The following is a 20,917-nucleotide window of genomic DNA, read 5'->3' on the forward strand; positions in this document are numbered from 1 at the left end:
TTCTTATTATTGCTTCCTAACGTAATTTGTATGATTGTTGAATACGCTGTATTGTCTATTTGAATTTGTTTAATTTATTGTTGTATTTTTATGGCATTGAATGTTTGTCTTTTATGTTGTGAGCCACCCTGAGTCGCCTTGGGGAGATAGGACAGGATAGAAATAAAGTTTTACTTACTTATTTACTTACTCATTGAAGAAGCCTGGGACAGCAAAGGAGGAAGCCAGGGACAACCGGGAAAGGTTGTGGGATGACAGCCCACGACCAACCATGGTAAGGGGACAAAGCTGAGTGCTGCCTCACAGTTTCCTTCTCTGTCCTCCAGCTTCTGAACCTCGATCTGATGAGATCCTGGGTCTCAGTCATTCAAATTGTGAAGAGATATGCATTCTATGGGAATATGCTCCTCTGCCCATGAGAGACATCATTCTCTTCCAGTCAAGATTTATCAGAGTGGATAGCAAAAGCATAAGTTATCTGAAAAGGCTGTGGGAAAAACTAGGAAGGACAGCAAGCTAAATTTGGTGCGCTTTCAAACAAATAGTGTTCCCATAATGATGCAGATAGGGAAACTTGATTCCAGCGGTTATGGAAAGGCAGCCTATTTCTCTTTCAAAATGGCAAAAGGCAGAACAACACTTTTATTTCCAGCTGATCACTCAAACTTTGACTTTCTACATTTTCCATACTCAAGAGAGTTTTGTAAAATGGTAAATATTTGGTTACTCATTCAAACTAAAGCCAATTTATCATATGTTTATGATCCACCCATTGCAGTCATAAGGGTATTCTCTATGTTGCTTAAAAATACATTAACATGCTTTGCAAATATTTAAATTAAATGCAGACTCTCTTCTGCAGCTGTATTCAGATCTATTTTTCTTATGCCCCAATGGATTATCTTTCATGCTGTGAGTGAATAAGGGTCAGGGGGCTACAGCTTCAATGCAAACTCAGCACTAGCTAATGTACTGAGTCAGTTTTATGCACATGCTGTAACTCAAAAATCAGATTCACAGAGAACAAATTCATTTTTCCAAAGGATGGAGGTATCATTCATGGGAGTTACGTTCTCCATGATAGTGCCAGCATTAAAGCTGCAAACCACTACCTACATTAGTTAAAATGTTTAGTTGAGCTTAATTTTAAAGGTGTGTGTGTACATCATTTTGACACCAGTCCAATGGCAGGAAATAATATGGAATAAGGCACAGAGGAATCAATGTAAACTTTCTTGCAAAACACAGAGTTTTCCCCTATGTTAGTTTTTCTGAAAGAAGATAACAGTATATGCCATTTTAACTACCTAATCCTATACACATTGATTGTCATATTGCTTGTGGAGAAGGATGGTCCAATGAGGTTCCTTACCTATTGCATTTCCAGTTTATGATTCAGGTATAATTTAGACATGAAAAATGTCTTTCCTTCACCTAATTCAGGAGTATAGCTCATTGTAAAAGGGGGACAAGGTCATTGGCATGAGGTGAATTTCTCCCACTCATCTTCCTTGCATATTGCATATGTCCGAGACAGACAACTGCTCGTGTGTCTTTATTACCTGTGGACAAGCAAGTCATACAGAAGTGAAGAATGTTATACTGAAATTAGTTTTTCATGTGTTCAAGGTACAAATGCTCCATCATCCCATGCCTCTGTATATGTTGAAACAATTTCTGCACAATATATCACATATATACACATTCTCGCTCAATTTGAACACTGTATTCTAGAAGTCCAGGAGTCCGGATGTTCCACATAGGTTACTATATGTATTTCTTTTCATGTATATAAAAGTAAAAGAGTATGCAATAAAGGTGTGCCACATTTCTGGCAAACAGATTTCTCAACTTTCATTTACAATTCATGAACTCATCAGCATGAAAAATCATTTTTTCACTTCCAGACAAGTCAGGAATGATAAACCAAGAAGAAACCTTGATTTAACATTCCAGGATGTCAAGAGAGTGGCAAATTAGGAGGTATACTTTGAACATAACATTAATGTGGGGCTTTTGATAGCTACTCTGAAACAACTTCAAAATATATCTGCTAAGGAAGCATAGTATAGGACAGTTGTGGAGACTTGGACTATGTAACAAAATAACACCAACTACTCAAGGCAAAGGACCATATGTGTCACTCAATGCTTCCCTGGTAATCATATGTTCTTACTTTATTATTTACTATTCAGTTACTTTGAATTCATAAAAATTACTGTTATTTGCTATGTGTCAAAATTATATCAATACTATATTGTGTTTCTAACTTCTCAACTGTTCTTCTTTCCCATTCCATCCACAAACAGTGCAGAGAATAAAAGACCAGGAACACCCATAAATGAATATGTTCAAGAACAGCTAAAAGAAATTGTCAAGAAGATGAAAGAAAGGACAGCCGAATATAGAGAAAAGCTCACAGATCCCGTGATGTCTTCTCCTGAACCCAGTCCAACAGCCAGTAAGTCAACTGAAATTGTATCCTGCACAATATTAGAGCCCCCATCAATTCTGCCAAATAATATAATTTGAGACTGCATTATATGGTCAGTGTAGACTCATATAATGTAGTTGAACTGCACCAAACTGCATTATATGAATCTAAACTTTCCATATGGTACAATTTCAGTGGGACAGTTGGGGCCTGCTGTTATGAAGAGGAGAAGACCGGGTCCTCTATCAGCAGTTGGTTGTGCCAGTGTTAAGTTCAGGGCATGCGAGAGGCACATCATGAATGCTGAAAATCCACACAGATTGTGTGAGAGCATGGTTTCAGTATCCTCAAGAGGCTCAGCTAGTGAGGCCTTGTTTGGTGTTTCTGCAGATGCATCTGAGGTTTGATCCATTACCTCTTCCTTGTTGATCAAGAATGGTAATGCCCTTCCTTTTGGCAAAGGCACTGAGGCCACGGGGGGGGGGGGGGTGTGCTGGCGACTTGGTGCACTCTGATGAAAGGGATGCAAGAGATGCAGATGGTTTCCCATGATGATGGAGGCTTTCAGGCGGGTGTCAGTCATGACCTCTATCAAAAGGGTGTAAGCCATGGAGTCTAGCCCAATAATAGGAGTGGCTAAAATGCTCAGGCGAGGAGCCTATTATACAGAAGGAGTTCTAGGGGCTACGAGAGCTCCAAGCTCTTGTGGATGGAAAACAGTACTAGTAGGAATACCAAGACCATGAGGAGTGGTGAGTGGGGGAGTCAATCTAGAGCTGGTATCAATGTTGGTATGAATGTCTTGACCACATTGAGAGGCAGCACTCTAAAAAAGAGTGATCCTCCTTGCTCTTGTGATGGCAGGCTCTCCAAAATACTTATGGGAGGGGCAAGGAGCAGCTCCCTCTCCATGGGGAGCTGCTGAGGCTCCATAGGCATCAGATATGGAGGCAGGATAGAATCGATCAACAGTGATAATGGCAGAGGATCTACATTTTTAGCCTCTGGTACATCCTGGGAGGCAGGGGAGCCCAGCGATGATAGTGAGACCACCAGAGGCTGGCAAGATCCGTGCAGCCAATGTGGAAGCTAAATCCATAGCTACAGTAGGTTGCTTCTGGGCTGAGTGCTTGTCAGGGGGTGAGGTTACCCCATCAGCGCCTGCTCGTACAGGAGCGTCTTGAGGTGCAGTTTTAGATTTTTCACACATGGGGGGGGGGAGGCCTAGCAAATGTGTCAGGCTTGGACCATGTGGGTCCCCCCCAAACACAGAAGACTCATAGTGTGGCCATCTGTATTAGGCAATTTTCCTCCGCACAATGTGCACTTTTAAAGCATCATTTTGGATTATTAATATATTATTATTATTATTATTATTATTATTATTATTATTATTATATTTCTTACCCACTCTCCTCATGGCTCGAGGCAAGATACAGCTCAAGATGGATGCCATCATTGCAAGGAGAATAGAGAGAAAGAACTAGAAAGAATGAGCAGAGTCCAGAGGATAGCCAAGTCATAGCCAGGAAATCAGTCAATCAATGAGTCAAGTCCAAGGTAGTATCAAAAAGAGTAGTCAAAAATGTGACGGAGTCCAAAAAATACTAGGAATCGGAGCTAGAGATGGAGAGGTTCTTAAACTGCTGCTTTTGCTGTGGACAAAATGAACTGGGGCTTAAGCCCTGTCTTTGCTATATATACTATCAGGGAGAGTGAGCAGGGCTACCGCCAAAACGTTTAACTGCATAGTTTCTAGAAGGTTCCAAACTGCTTTGCGCATATGCAGAAGACCCATATGTGCGATTTCACAGAGACCATGATGAAGAAATACATTTCATATTATTCAGGTAATACTAATGATATCATTGTGCAGGCAAGGAGATAGAAAAATTGATTTTAATCCCTTATTACCACTTTTCTGAATTAGGACACTGTCACACAAGGCAGGCACATTACAATTACAGCAGAATAGCATTTAATGTAAACTTTATTGACAGTTGTTAACAGAGATAACTGAGGAAAAATTGCCATAGTCACTATTCAGTTGTCTCAATACACTGGTACAACTTAGGGAAGTTGTGTCCAACCTTTCGTTTGGGATTCCAACTCCCAGAAGCCCTTGCCAAGTTGTCCAATGATCAGAAATTTTGAGAGCTGATATTCAAAATATCTGAAGGATTAAAGCTTGAATACCCCTGACTCAGGGCATTACAGTAGTCAAAAATATGATGGCAAGTGATGCTGGCACAGTGTAAGCGTTTAATGCTTGTGAAAGGTTTTCAATGTGTCTTGTACAACTGTGTGCAAAATGGGACAGTTCAACATTATGGTGCAAAAGAGAAAATTCATTCTGTCAGCAGAAAACTGGACCTGGGATTTAAGTATAATTTGCTTTAGTAGTGTGTGTTTTGGTGCTTCTGGATAATTTACATTAAAAACTGCCATTTTGAATCTTACTTAGCACCCAAAAAACAACCCCCACCTCCTCCACCAAAAGAAGAAAAGAAGGATGAAAAGAAGGATGAAAAGAAGGATGAAAAGAAGGATGAAAAGAAGGATGAAAAAAAGGATGAAGAAAAACAGGCAGAAGAAGTCAAGCCCGAGGAAGACCATTACTGTGACATGCTGTGCTGTAAATTCAAGAGGCCACCCATGAAAGCATATATGAAAAAAATGAAGCTACCAGAAAGTATAGATGCTTACACAGGTAAACTGGGTGCTTCCTTTCACAATGAAATGCTTTACACAGAATAACATTATGGTGATATATGCAGTATGATTCCCTTATCCACAGATTCAATATCGGGGGTTTCATTTACCACATATTTCAAAAAAAAATCATTGGAAGTGTTTCCATATGTCTTCCAGAACAATTCTATGTGAATCTTCTGCCCCAAATATAGTCAACATTTAGAGCTTGCTATTATCCATTGTTTCAGGTGTCCACTGGACTGTATACTCCATGGATATTGGGTTTGAACTGTACTATAGTTATAGAGGCATCTGACAACTTCTCAGGGCCCTTCCACACAGCCATATAACCCAGAATATAACAGTTTTGACAACTGTGCAAGTTTTGAGAAACCACGCCACATTGTAGTTAAAACATACACTCGCACTCTTTTTGCTACACACAAAAAACTGGGTAGCATTCTGGAAAAAAACTTACTCGTTAATTTTGTTTTTTGCTCTATAATTAGAGAAGTGCACAAAATGGAAAACTGAATTACACAATATACCACTGTACAAACATCACAGTGAATCTTTGACGTTGTGTCTACAGTCTTTCTAGTAGAAAAAGAAGCTACTGTTGTGTAATAGAAAAAATAAACTCTCATGACTGAAGCTGCAGCCACGTATGGTTTTGTTATCCACACTATTATTGTGCAATATTATTGTTATACAATATTTTGTTGCACACCCTTTTTATTTTTACATATAATACAGCATTGTTAGATGACAGCAGTGTTGAATGACAGCAATGTCAAATTAAAATTGGTTTTGTTGTGCAACATAGCTGGACTTTGCAAAACACATTTTTGTGCAACATTTTGTTGTGCAACATTGCTGTTCTCTTTGTAAAAAAAAAGCAGCAATCTTTGCCTGGAAACATTCTTTATTTGGCAAACAAAAATGGTGATGCTGCGTATCTTCTGGGAAACAAGTTTTCTGGGCAATCAGTACAGTGTTTGTGTGGATCCAGGGGTGATTCCAAATGCCTTGAAGCTGAAGGACAATTTTTTTTCTCTCAACATGTGTCAGAATTTTGAACATCATGTCAACATGTGTCAGGACATCATCATTTATTTGTCACATGCCTTTCCTCAATGCTCAAGGTGGGGCATAATACAATTAAAACACATCCCAATAAAATACATACATTGGAGAGCCTTCTCAGTGGCCGCTCCCCTAGAGCTCCGGAATTCCTTTTGTGGGAAGCTAAGCCCCTTCGTAAAATTTACCGTCTCTAATTTAAAATTTTATTTAACATCAAACACTGCAAGTTAGTCAATGTGTAATGACTGAATTAGTCCTTCTTTTGTACTAAGATTCAGCATTTTTTTATCAATTGGTTGCTTTCATTTATTCTTTGGAACGATGCATTATCTAGGTTCTATGAAGAATACTGCAGTAGAGTCTCATTTATCCAAGCTAAACGGGCCGGCAGAAGCTTGGATAAGTGAATATCTTGGATAATAAGGAGGGATTGAGGAAAAGCCTATTAAACATCAAATTAGGTTATGATTTTACAAATTAAGCACCAAAACATCATTTTGTACAACAAATTTGACAGAAAAAGTAGTTCAATACATAGGAATGTTATGTTGTAATTACTGTATTTACAAATTTAACACCAAAATATCATGATATATCGAAAACATTGACTACAAAAATTGCTTGGATAATCCAGAAGCTTGGATAAGCGAGGCTTGGATAAGTGAGACTCTACTGTAATTTTAAAGGATAAGCATATATTTATTTTCCAGATCGTCGCTATATTGGATGGCTGTTCGTTGTTACCATGACTTATAACTGGAATTGCTGGTTCATCCCACTGCGTTTGGCATTCCCAGTTCATACAGCAAGGAACATGATACATTGGATTGTTGTGGATCTCTTATGTGACCTCTGCTACATCTGTGACGTGCTGGTATTTCAGCCCAGAGTACAATTTGTGAGAGGTGGAGATATAATAGTAAGTGAAATACAAGAGACAGAAAAATTACTTGATCATCTCCTTGATCCATTTATTATATCTCTGGCTAGTATGGTAGAAAAGCATACACATATAAATTGGCATTTGCATTATATCTGTGTTTATTTTTATATCGTTAATAGTCAGCATACTGTAGTGGATGCATCAACATTGTCGAATGAATAAAGTCTGACACCTCTTTAATGCCATGGATCAATACTATGGAACCATGTGAGTTGCAATTTTACCTTCTCTGGCAAAGAGTTTTGGTACCTCACCAAAGAGTGTTTCTACTTCACCAAACTACAAATCCCTGGATTCCATATCTTTGAGCCATAGCAGTTAGTGATGTCAAATTGTGTTAATGGTACAATAAAATTTACTGTACCGCTGTCATCCGCTGACCTAATTATTAGACCAGGTTCATAAAAGAGATGGAAAATGTCCTAAATCACCATTAATCATGGAGGTTAAGACGGTCCAGTCCTGATTAGTACTAAGATGGGAAAACACCAGTGAAGGCCACATTATATTTCAAAGGAAGAAACTGCCAAACCATCTCTGAGTAATGAGTATGTGTTGTCAAATGTTTTCATGGCCAGAATCATTATGGTGTTGTATGGTTTTGGGGCTATATGGCCGTGTTCTAGCAGCATTTTCTCCTGATGTTTCACTTGCATCTGTGGCTGGCATCTTCAGAGGATCTAAAGCAAATGGAATATACATACCCGTGGGAGAAAAGAACCATTGTCTGTTAAACAACTGTAAAGGGTGCAATTAGCAAGCTAGATTTGTATGTGTTGAGTAGGATCCATCCATTAGCATGTGAGTAACCATGAAGATAGCATACTCAATTAGTAAGGGCATCTGCATGGAAGTAGCCTGGCCTTTGTTCCCTCTGAATTGTGTGTTTATCAGTATAATACTGGAGTGACTTTTTTTTTAGTGTGAGCTAAGATTCTTTGTTTCTCTGCTTCTAACTGTAGACAGATAGAGCTGAACTGAAGAAATATTACCGCAATTCATTAAAATTTCGGGTAAGTGAACAAAATTTGGAGTGTTTGTCCCATTCTTCTATCTTCCAGAATGCAGCTATGAATTTTGTCTTGTTGCCGTCTACCTTATTTGACATAGCAGTTATTTCAAGGATAAAAAGCAACTAATATCACATCATCAATTAGTGATTTTAAAAAATATAGTTCCCATTTTTCAATTGAGAGCTACATCACATTTATTTCAGGTTGGAAAACGATTCAGGGACAAACCACAATTATAGGTTTGCTTATAACAACAAAGCATAAACCATTTATTGGTTTGCATGCTTATTTATTTAGTATCCTAGCTTTCTCCCAATGCAGGATTAAAGGCAACTTACAACATATTAAAAGAAGCCAACATTTGTATGCCAGTAACAAACCATGGGTTCATGTTAGCTTGTTAGTTTAGGTGGATTCTCACATCAGAATGAGCCAGGTTTCAAAAAATCATATCATGGTTTGTCATGACCTGTAAATGTAGTCATTCTACTTAGTCATCTCCAAAAACAGTTATGGAATTCTGACACTTTTATGTTCATCACAAAAGACTACTCTTGAAAATGAAGTTACATATGTGAAAAGTGACCATTAACAGATCATAAGGATTGGTGCTTAGAAGGAAGCTCTGACTGCCACATTTTCTTTTCTGAGGCACCTTATCTATAAACAATTTTATTAAAAGATACTGTATTTCTTGACCAATCTAATAGTAGGTATCCAAACTCAATATATGTGAGTGTCAGTTTGTTTGTTCACAATCAAAGTATTATGACATACAAAATACTCCTTCTTTGAAATAGAATGAATGACTTCTCAGGGAATTCCTCCATCATAAAACCAAGAAGTCATATTAAAATGCTGCCAACATATGAAATTTAAAGAATTATTTGCAATCTTCCAAAGATGGACCCTACATAACTTCTATTGCATCATGTTCAATTTCTGATAAAAAAAATTTGAGTCTGAATTTGGAAAAGTTGTTGTTGTCATTGTAGATATTGTTGTTGTTGTTGTTGTTGTTGTTGTTGTTGTTTTGTACTGCCACTCTAGAGTTCCTGGCCAGCATAGTCAGTGTAGCTGGTGGATTCTGGGAGCTGTGGTTCAAATACAAGGTTTCAAAAATTAGGGATTAGAAACCGGAAGACCCAACTCTTCAAGAACCACCACAAATATCTACAAAACAAACAAAGATATCAATGATGCAGGCAGGGCTACATAAAGGTTTTCTTAGGCCCTAGCAATCTTGTATTTGAGTCCCTGCTTTGCCCCAATGTACCACTAAGAAAAGGCAGACATCATCCCAAAAACTCTCACATCAACCTCTATGGATCTCAAAAATCCTTATCTATTACAAACCAGAAGTCAAACATTTCATTATCTGATTTTTTTTGTTTTGCTTCCCAAATCTTGTATTTTTTTTTTGTTAATCCTCTAAAAGGGCCCTAAAATGTCCATAGCTCCTAAACCAAGCATGGGCAAACTTCAGCCCTCCAGGTGTTTTTGATTTCAACTCCTAGAAATCCCAGCCACCTTACTAGCTGTTAGAAATTGTGGAAGTTGAAGTCCACCTGGAGAGCCTAAGTTTGCCCATACTTGCCTCAGACTTTAAAGTACCTAATGGATAAGACAACCCTGGAATCAGGTATTCCTGTTTTTCATTTATTTCTCAAGGTGTCACCACTTATTGATTAACTGCAATTGGGACAAATGGATGATGGTCATAGGGGTTCACTAATTTGGCAACCATTGTTATGTGTATATAGCTCTTCTCCAACTTTTGTATACCAAAACTGTGAGAGCATACTGTTTAATATAACAGTATAACTGTACCACTTTCTCCAACAGCTTGATGTGTTTTCGGTAATACCATTCGATGTTTTATATGCTATATTTGGATTTCACGCAATATTCAGAGCAAACCGGGTATTTAAGGTAAAATTAGATTACCTACTATTGCATTCATTTCTGGGACAGAAATTATGATCTGAGAATAGTTATTATGACTCACTCAGATTGATAAGTGATAGACAGTGAGGGAACAGATTTTCAAAGATACGAAGCACAGGAAGGAGTCAAATGCCTTCTGTTGGCATAACACAAATTTCTATTTTTTTGAAAATGAAGTTTCATTGCTGATACCAGTTCTGACTAAGTGGGTTGGAACAGGCCTTTTGATACTAATGTTAATCAGATTCCTAGGATAAATTCATTTTCATAACTAAAATTAATATTCAAGGTAGTTATCTAGCAGTAATTTACTAGAAAATGAATAATATTGTGCTGTGATAAATTGGGGTAACACTTTGATTTGTATTGTATACACTCATGTCTAGAATTTTTAGTAAAAAAAATCAGTTCAAGAAACTTGGGTCAACTTATCCACAAGTTAACATAAGTACTATTTAGCATACCTCTGGGTGTTCCCTTCTCTGAGTTCCCAGAGGCCCAGTCCCAGAAGCCACAGGTAGCTTGTCCAACAGTCAGGAATTCTTGGAAAGCATAAAGAAAACATTGACCTCCTCTACTTTCTCCACTATGACATTTTCAGGGGGCAGGGGGGTTGAATGCTTATTAGGAAAAATGAAGAAGCACCAGTGCTTTTCCCTCTATGTGGAAATATCATCTCATCCATTTATCCATGGGTCATATCAAAATCCAGAATTTTGTCCTATAAATCTGCCCTCAACTTGAGGCAAGTCGCTTCTGGTGTGAGAGAATCGGCCATCTTCAAAGATGTTGCCCAGGGGATGCCTGGATGTGTTACCATTCTGCAGGGGGCTTCTTTCATGTCCCCGCATGGGAAGCTAGAGCTGACAGACAGGAGCTCACTCCATCTCGTGGATTCGAACCACCAACCTTCAGGTCAGCAGTCCAGCCAGCACAAGGGTTTAACCCATTGCACTACCATGGCTCATCTGGTAAATTCCCTCCCCCAAGCCAAGCAACCAGACAGAGGGAGCAGCTTGCCATATGTATATTGGCAGACATTCCATAAGCGTGATGTAGGATCCATAGGCATGATGAATGATTATCTATACATCTTCACACTGTTGTTCCTTTAGACAAATGGTATTTTTTCATTTCTTTTTAAAGACACAAGAGACTTCCCCCTTTAAGACCACCTCCTACAAATGACTAGACTAGTGTTTCCCAGAAGCCACAGATAGCTTGTTCACAGTAAGGAATTCTTGGAGATGAACTGCAAAATTTCTGGAAGACCAATATTCAAGAAACACCAAGCTAAACCAAATCTCATATTATTGTACCACAGGAATAGTGAATGCTATTAATTGAATACAGGTGTGGGTAATTTGTGGCCCGTGGTCAGCATGTAGCTTCAGGGCTGGTTTTGTGCCTCTCAGGGTCAAAAAAGGTATAGTTTTCACCTCCAAATGCATTTGGGGATGTCCGTGATATGTCAGGCCATTTTCAGCTTAGAAGAAGAGGGGGAAACACCATACAAGAAGTAGAGAGGAAGTGACTTGATGAACCTTATGGTCTCTTCCAACTCTATGATTCTCATAGGGATCTAGTTGACCACAGTGAATAAAGAATGCTGGACCAGACATGCCTTTTGCCTGATCCAACAGTGCTCTCCTTAAGGAACACAGCACAGATATATGTAAATTCCCAAGAAGGTCCCTTGCTTTGATGTATACTTTCATGGAGGGGAGTCAGAGGGGAAGGGGGCAGTTCCCTTGCACTCAGTTGGGAGAAAGATAATGAGTGCAAGTGGTTTTCTCTTCCCCTGGGAGCTCAGATCAGCTGAGCCATCATGTTCTGAATTATTTTCGGAAAGCCACTGCTTATAGGATGTGCAAACAACCTGGATGATGGGAAATAACTACTTCCTTGGAAGTGGCATCATTCCCAGAGACATGCATTTGATAGTTCTGAGCCGCCCCACCACCACCACCACTTCATTTTTAATCCAAATTCATTTTCATTTAATTGTCTAAATAAACCTTCATTTGTACAATTTAGAAATATAATTATCCAGACTGTCACCTCCCTGTTGAAAAAGTAATAACTTAGGAGCAGAAATAAGCAGAACTGAACATTTTTCTTTGTCTATGTGCAAGGAACTTTGGTTGGCTGAGTAAAATATCACTGTCATTATAATTCACCAAGATCACTGATCTGCTAAATGGAAAAATATCATCCATAACCCAGGTCCTGAGGGTGAAAAGCAATATTGAAAATGTCAAGTTGTTGGGATTTTAGTGTTGCTAGTTGTGCAAAGTGATGACTTTAAAATGGAACATTTAAACTTGTTATAATGTTGGAAGCAGACAATTTATGTAGAAATGCATTATTGCTATTAAAGATACAGTTATTTTTCCATTTTCTTGCTTTACATTCAGCATCTCACATTCTTTGAATTTAATGACCGGTTAGAGGGAATCATGGATAAAGCATACATCTATAGGTATGTGCTTCTTATGTTCCAGTTTCATGTTGTGATGTCTTGACAAATATTTCAACATCTATTGTCTCTTACAATGAGTAAGATTATTTTCATATTTCTTCCTGAATGCATCTAAACATCACCTGTCATAAGAGCTGAGATCATCATATAATGCCTATGTGACTAACCAGCAAGGATGGGGTAAAGTGACCCTCTCCTTCTTGCTGATCACTCAGCTGTCCCGTTGATAGAATCATAGAGTTGAAGAGACCTCATTGGCCATCCAGTCCATCCCCCTGCCAAGAAGCAGGAAACTGCATTCAAAGCCCCCCCCAACAGATGGCCATCCAGCCCCTGCTTAAAAGCCTCCAAAGAAGGAGCCTCCACCACACTCCGGGGCAGAGAGTTCCACTGCCGAACAGCTCTCACAGTGAGGAAGTTCTTCCTGATGTTCAGGTGGAATCTCCTTTCCTGTAGTTTGAAGCCATTATTCCATGTCCTATTCTCCAGGGCAGCAGAAAACAAGTTTGCTCCCTCCTCCCTATGACTTCCCCTCACATATTTATACATGGCCATCATGTCATCTCTGATCCTTCTCTTCTGTAAGCTAAACATGCCCAGCTCTTTAAGCCACTCCTCATAGGGCTTGTTCTCCAGACCCTTGATCATTTTAGTCACCCTCCTCTGGACACATTCCAGCTTGTCAACATTTCCCTTCAATTGCGGTGCCCAGAATTGGACACAGTATTCCATTTGACTTCAGCAAATGGGATTGTGATGACCAGGTGCTAACAGGGAGCTTCATGGCCAGCAAAAAGTTATGGCGGTGACAAAGGTACAACCCATCACATTCCCTGCACTGATCAGCACAGAGAAAGGGTGATGGTGGTGGTGTGCAAAAAACTGATTGTACCTAAATGAAACCAATCTACTTGTCCAGGTGGCCACAGAGAACTCCAAAGTTTCCTGCAAACTCTGGAGAAGCAGTTTCCAAACTGTGTTCCATGGAACCCTTGGGTTCCACAAAAGCATATTTGGGCTTCCACGAAAAATCTTTAAAATCTGAAAAAAAATCTTTTAAAGAAGTATGTGCCAGAGTAGGAAGAGCTTATTGAAATTCAGTGTATCTTTGCTTTAAAAACAAAATTTGAATCTATGCCATTGAATGACTTTTGGGTATGACTGATAGATATATAGCTGTCAGTAGCCGGAAAGGCAATGCCCCCCTTCATGTCCACCTATTGATGCAAATTAGGCAAATTAGGCTTTTCAGTGGAGGCTTACACCAAAAACAAATATAGGAGTAATTTGGATGCCACCTTAGATTTGGACATAAAACCCAATTTCAATACTATTTAAAGTTAAAAAAAATGAAAAATTTCATTCAAACCAATAGGTATGAATCCAATATTTTTTGTATCAAAAGAAACATTTGCAGTTACTTTTCATGCATTTTATCTTTATTTCCCACCCTATTACATGATACAAAACACTCAGGTAATAGGAACAGATGAAAGAAGGAAGAGCCTTGTGAGTTCATAATGCTTAGGGACGGAGTGAGGGTTTTATGGGCGGGAGAATCTTTCAAAGGATTCCAAAGTTTGGGAACTGCTGCTCTGGAGTATCCCCCAACTTTTCTTAGTGTGTAGCAAAGCAGGGTTTCAGTGCAAAAAACTCCAAATACTTTCTGGAGATCCCTGTGTATCTTGAAGGCTGCTAGCACTGGATTCAGGATGAGCAGAGGTTATAGACAAACTTTAAGGCAGGGCTATATTGTTTGCTATATTTTTCAGTTTAGGGAATTTCTGAATAAAAAACTTTAGATGAATAGTAAGCATCCATGGCGAATTCTATGTATGATGTACAAACTGACAAAATCTGACAAAACTAGTAAATGCCATTGGATCTTTTATAAGTATTCTTAGCTGATTGAAATGAATTTTCAAGTGAAGATATCTTATGGGATACACATACCTCACCAGAGCTGTCTTCCCGTTATTATATGACAGTGATTCATTTGATTTTTGGAGAAGGGGAAGTCAGATTACCAACTGGCTTTTTTTTCACTCGGTCAATGCTAGTCATTGTTACAGTCACTGAGGATGTATCATGACTATTAATGAAAATCAAGATCTCCTAATAGAGAGCAAACAAAGAAATATATATTTCACGTGGATTACATAAATTCTTTTTACCTATTATTTGTGTTTTGCAGAGTCATTCGAACTACTGGATACCTCTTGTTCATCTTACATTTGAATGCATGCGTATATTATTGTGCCTCAGTCTATGAAGGACTTGGCAGCACTAAATGGGTTTATGATGGCAAAGGAAATATGTAAGTTCTTTTGCATTGTTTTTGTTGTTGTTCATTTTTTTTACATTTCTCACCCCGTCGTGATTCCAAGTTAAACCTGCTAGCTTTGCTACCTTTTAGTATTATTGCAATGGATTGGTGGTAATGAAGGCAGCTAATTATTGAGATAGCAGGGACAAGGAGTGGGTTTTTTTTTTACCACCTTGGCTTTTTATAGGTTCATGATTCAGGTCTAATCACTCACTTAATTAAACATTTTTAATGCACAAATGTCATCAAGTAAATGTGAGGTTTGGATATGCATAAAAGAAATATTACCCAGCAAAATGAAAACAAGAAAAGAAAATTTGGGAAGCCATTTGTTGTGGTGTTTGAGTCTTGACTAGGAGTGTCTGAGGCCTCATTTACACTGCCATATAATGCAGTTTGAAACTGCATTATATGGACAGTGTAGAATCATATAATACATTTTAACCGTATTGAATTGCATTATATGTGTCTGCACTGACTGTATAATGTAGTTTCAAATGGCATTGTATGGCATTGTAGATTGAACTGAGTTTAACTCCTTCCTTTGGCAGTGAAATTCAGTGAGTGACCAAGGGGTTCGTTACTATCTCTCACAACATAATCCTGGAAGATTTGGAAGAGACATCAAGACTTGCCATTGATGCAAGAAATCAACAGCTGAAGTAGCTATTGAGAAGATAGGGTTGAGAAGGATAGAAGAAAGTAAATAATAGACTCAAATGAGATAAACCTTGCCTAAGTGACAGATCTGTCCATTTTGATTCCTTCCGCATGCAGATTTTGTTACCTTCTGAATGGAACTGAACTGAAACACAATTCTTGCCCATACTTCCTAGGGGTGGGCAAATCTATTTTGATTTTTCTCAAATTCGATTTTTGGGAAATAGGTTACATTCTGATTTTAACCCAATTTTACCTGTCTCTATCCTCCCATTATTTGCTGAAATAGCATTGTTTATGCTTAGATGTTTGCCTAACATTAGTTATTTAGCTTTAGCAGTATCACACTGACACATTTGACATTTCCAGAAATGTCTTACTCAAAAACACAGACAAAACTCCTGGCATTTTCTGACTTTTCAAAGGAGTTCTGTGTAACCAAGCTCCTTTTTGTAGAATTAGCTTTTAGGAAGACTATTTCTTTTGAAATTTAATGGAGTGATCAATAATATCTCTCGTGTTCATGAACAGTTTTGTATATCTTATACATTTTGAGGGAGGATATCCAAAGATATGACCACTGGAGGGTGAAGCATACTTTCTATTATTATAGAGAATGGAATGACAATTCATGCATTACCTCCATTTGTATAGAAACAACTTTGTAGCTAAGCAGGGGTTTTTTTTGTTGCTTTCGCTTTCTACAAAAATTGTATTAGGAAACTGTTCTTACAAACAAACAAATTCACTGCTCATCAAGGAGGTGCTATTTGAAACTGTTCATATACATTCATTATTTTAAAGGGAATAATAGAAAATGAAAAGGTTTAAAATATCCACAAAAATACAGCAAAAATTAAAATGATAGCAATGGCAAACCTCTGCATATTCCTTGCTTAACAAAACATCAACAAAAATGATGATGATGATGATGATGATGATGATTATGCTCTGGAATATTTTCAGGTATCTACGAAGTTATTATTGGGCAGTTCGAACTTTGATTACTATTGGTGGACTTCCAGAACCAGTAACCACATTTGAAATCATTTTTCAACTTCTGAATTTTTTCTCAGGAGTCTTTGTATTCTCCAGTTTGATCGGTCAGGTAAGCAATTGATAATTAATTTAACTTTTGATTTAAAATGTATCTTGTAATCAAGATGTGTATTTGTGTATTGAAACTAATGTTAAACTACAATAACATATCTTGAGAAGGGTGCAAAAATGACTGAATTCATTTTCCTCAGCTTGGTGCCTTGCCAGTGATACTAGATACATCCTCAGGTAGAGAATGGGCGCATCCAGACTGTAGACTTAATGCAGTTTGTCACCACTTTAATAGTCTGAACTCAGTGATATGGAATCCTTAGAGTTGTGGTTTAGTGAGTCACCAGCATTCTCTGGCAAAGAAAGCTAAATATCTTTAAAAAATTAACTCCCAGGATTTTATAGTATTGAGCCTTGGCTTTTAAAGTGGTGTCAAACTGCATTAATTTTGTAGTTTAGATTAGCTTTGGGAAGGCTAGTCATATATTCCCCAGTATAAATCCAGTAGAGATTTAAAAAATATTTAGTGCATTTAACTATAAAGAGGTAAATATAGATATAGATATTTTCTCTATTCTTTGAGTGACTCCTTTAGATATTGTAGACAAGGTTGTCTTGTAAAGAAAAGTACCCATTTCAGATATGAGCATCTCCAGTTGGCACCTCTAACTGACTATTAAATCACTCAGCAAGCTATTATAATACAATGTATAATATTGATGATATTTGCAGATGCGGGATGTCATTGGAGCAGCAACAGCAGGGCAGAACTACTATCGTGCCTGTATGGATAACACAGTCTCATACATGAACGTTAATACAATTCCAAGAATTGTTCAGAATCGTGTTCGAACTTGGTATGAGTATACATGGGACTCCCAAGGAATGCTGGGTAAAATTCTGAAACAATGTTTTCCTTTATCATCTCTTGAGAACATCAATAGCATTTGATATATTTGAAATTGAAGTAGACATAGGCATTCCCTCAGTCCACAAATAAAACTTTTTAGAAAGCAAACACCACACACAAAGTTAACCGAAAGACTGGTCACCCCAATAGTCTAAAGCTTGATATAATTTTTGTAGTTTTTCCACTTTTTAAAAAAATAGAAGTGTTTTTTCTAGCCATATTCTTGTAATTATCCTAAATTTTCTGGGATTGTAACATACAACAATGTATTACCAAATATAAAAAGAGGTTGTTTTTTTTTCAGTTGTATAATTCTGTCTTGCAGATGAATCTGAATTACTGGAACAGATGCCAGGAAAAATGCATCTAGCCATTGCTATTGATGTAAACTTTACCATTGTCAGTAAAGTTGACTTGTTCAAAGTAAGTAGATTTTTGTGAAAACTAACACTGAGCATTGGAAGTGTAGCGGCTCAGAGCATGTCGTTCATATAATAAATGTCTAGCACAAATGTAAAAATATGTATCTGGTCGGAAATTCAGTTTTGGACAAGGAAAAAAACTCATATCTTCCCCAATTCTGTTTTAATACCTTTAAGATGCATTGGTTTTAAGAATATAGGCAGCCCCCAAATTATGAACAAGGTGGGTTCTTTAGGTCTGTTCTTAAGATGAATTTGTTTGTAAGTCGAAACAGGTACAGTTTTGAAGTGTAACTCCAGATATATATATATATATATATATATATATATATATATATATATATAGAGAGAGAGAGAGAGAGAGAGAGAGAGAGAGAGAGAGAGAGAGAGAGAGGACAAGCTTTGGATGACATAGGGAAAGGTTGACACTCCTGTGGTATTTGTTTTGCTGTCTGTGCCCCTGTTCAGAAGATTTCACCTCACTCTATATCACTATATTTATTTATTTATTTATTTACAGTATTTATATTCCGCCCTTCTCACCTCGAAGGGGACTCAGGGCAGATCACATTATACATATAAGGCAAACATTCAATGCCTTAACATAGAACAAAGACAAGACAAACACGGGGCTCCGAGCTGGCCTCGAACTCATGACCTCTTGGTCAGAGTGATTTGTTGCAGCTGGTTGTTCAACAGCCTGTGCCACAGCCTGGCCTATAATCATTGGATCTTGAAAAAAAATGGCTTGTAGTGGAAACAAGAGTTGGTGAGAAAGCTTCAGTCAAGGCACCTTTTCCCATGATAACTCTTTCAAAAGTTATTTTCCCTTCCTACGGATAGATTGTTCTCACTTCTTGTTGTCTGTGTTCTTAACTATGAGTTATTAGTAAGTTGGCTGTTTGTAACTCTGGGACTGCCTGAACAGGGTAATTAGTCCAACCAAAGACCTTTACAAACTCTGCTTTTAACAGACAATAGATGACAGTAGCTGGGAGAAGTGTTTTCAAAACAATGCTCTCACACTGAGATCCCTCACCCTCACTCTGAGGACTAGAGAAAAGAGGCCAGAACTTCAGCGTCAGATCTTGAGAAATGGGAACTCTAGTCCCAAAATCTGGCCCCATTGTGCCGGGATAGAATGGAGGGAAGGAAGAATCATTACATGGAGGCAAGTAGATGATTAGGACAGTGACTACACCATGTCATTCAGTGGCCCAAACACTCAACATGACACTCAATCAATCTTTTAAAGACAACAATGTAAACCTGATTATTGTATGACACAAAGCATTATGTTTTAAGTTAACGGAATATGAAATCTAGAATACTCGTATTATATATGCAGCCATGAACATTTCATGTGTAATGAAGTTAGAGACTATGTTCCCCAATCCCTTAATTATGCAAAAAGAAGTAATTAGGATTAAACTGTTAGAGGGCTGGTTAATTCCCAAAGTTGCTTACCTTTGGCCATGCAGACTTGAGTTGATGGAAATTATAAGATGAAATAGCTGAAGGGTCAAAAGTTCTCTGCACCTAGTCTACAGCTCAGCAAATTATACACCCAACTCGTTTGATCCAGTCATGAAGATTAAACTTAATCCTTTAGTTAAAATGTCTTCCTTTTGCTGGTACTGCAAAATATTAAGAGTGAGCATTTTACCTAAATTATCATTCTAATTATAGCAATTGTAATTTTTTTTTACAGGGATGTGATGTTCAAATGATATGTGATATGCTGTTGAGACTGAAGTCCATAGTGTACTTACCTGGTGATTTTGTCTGCAAAAAGGTGATCTTGACTATTTTTCTTACAAATTCAAGAGTAATGAGGGCATTAGAAGTGGAGTTCAGCTAAAGGTCAAGAACAAAATCTGAACAAAATTAATCTTGGGTAAATTACATATCATAAAAGTAATTACACTGCTCTGTGCAATCATAATAATGTGCTCTCAGATTTCAAACTTGGTCCAGAAAATATGGATTTTATTACTTATACGATCAACTTTTTTGTAATTGGAGTATGAATAACTGTTGTGTTTAAATATGAGTTATCTATTGGCACATATTATTAGGCTTTGTTATTTAAGTGAAATGTTGCAGGCACCAAATTGTACTTAAGTACAGAGGGACACATGAGACTGAACTCTTTCGCACTATGATTTACCATCTGAAATATCTGAGATGCACAAATTAAATACTCTGTGCTCTGCCAATAAATAATTAGTATTACTATTCATGCTTGTTTTAATATCTACTGGTTCAAGGTCAGCAGTTTCCTGACTATGAGCTAAACTAAGGATTATATTAATTCACTGGTTCAGTGCTGTGTTGGAATATCTACTGTTTAAGTAGTACCTCTTGGTTGTGGGCGTGTGGGCATGGATATGATGTCAATCCAAAGTAATCTAAACTCTTATCTCTTACACTTGATAAATTGTCCTTCTCTGATATTTGGCACAAGAGCAACACTTCCGTTGTGCTAAATGGTGCATCCTTAGGTAAGGTAAAGGTTTCCCCTGACGCTAAGTCCAGTCATGTCTGACTCTGGGGGGGTTGGTGCTCATCTCCATTTCTAAGCCGAAGAGCCAGCGTTGTCCGTAGACACTTCCAAGGTCATGTGGCCGGCATGACTGCATGGAGCGCTGTTACCTTCCCGCCGGAGCGGTACCTATTGATCTACTCACAGTTGCATGATTTCGAACTGCTAGGTTGGCAGGAGCTGGAGCTAACAGCAGGCGCTCAAGCCGCTCCCAAGATTTGAACCTGGGATCTTTCAGTCTGCAAGTTCAGCAGCTCAGTGCTTTAACGGACTTCGCCACCAGGGCTCCATAGCAAACTTGCATCCTTAGCAAACCCAATAGCAAATTGAGGAGGATAATTTTCACAGGAACTGCAGAGTGCTGAGAAAGCCTCAAACAGTATTCTTTAAAGTATAGTGTAATAA

At 38.0% G+C, this 20,917-nt stretch overlaps 1 protein-coding gene across 1 annotated transcript in view; it reads left to right on the forward strand.

Annotated features, from left to right (window-relative positions):
- Positions 1-284: 284 nt before the first annotated feature.
- The window catches only part of cngb3 (cyclic nucleotide gated channel subunit beta 3), a 35,593-nt gene continuing 14,960 nt past the window's right edge, over positions 285-20,917 (forward strand). The window contains exons 1-11 of the mRNA XM_062980208.1: positions 285-2,461; positions 4,899-5,144; positions 6,925-7,133; positions 8,120-8,170; positions 10,016-10,102; positions 12,535-12,599; positions 14,794-14,916; positions 16,552-16,693; positions 17,368-17,527; positions 17,871-17,968; positions 19,679-19,762. Of these exons, the coding sequence (XP_062836278.1) occupies positions 2,167-2,461; positions 4,899-5,144; positions 6,925-7,133; positions 8,120-8,170; positions 10,016-10,102; positions 12,535-12,599; positions 14,794-14,916; positions 16,552-16,693; positions 17,368-17,527; positions 17,871-17,968; positions 19,679-19,762 (1,560 nt within the window). The 5' untranslated portion in view covers positions 285-2,166. The remainder of the gene's footprint in view (positions 2,462-4,898; positions 5,145-6,924; positions 7,134-8,119; positions 8,171-10,015; positions 10,103-12,534; positions 12,600-14,793; positions 14,917-16,551; positions 16,694-17,367; positions 17,528-17,870; positions 17,969-19,678; positions 19,763-20,917) is intronic.

The sequence above is a fragment of the Anolis carolinensis genome, chromosome 4 (genome assembly GCF_035594765.1).
Source record: "Anolis carolinensis isolate JA03-04 chromosome 4, rAnoCar3.1.pri, whole genome shotgun sequence".
In the NCBI taxonomy this organism is placed as follows: Eukaryota; Metazoa; Chordata; class Lepidosauria; order Squamata; family Dactyloidae; genus Anolis; species Anolis carolinensis.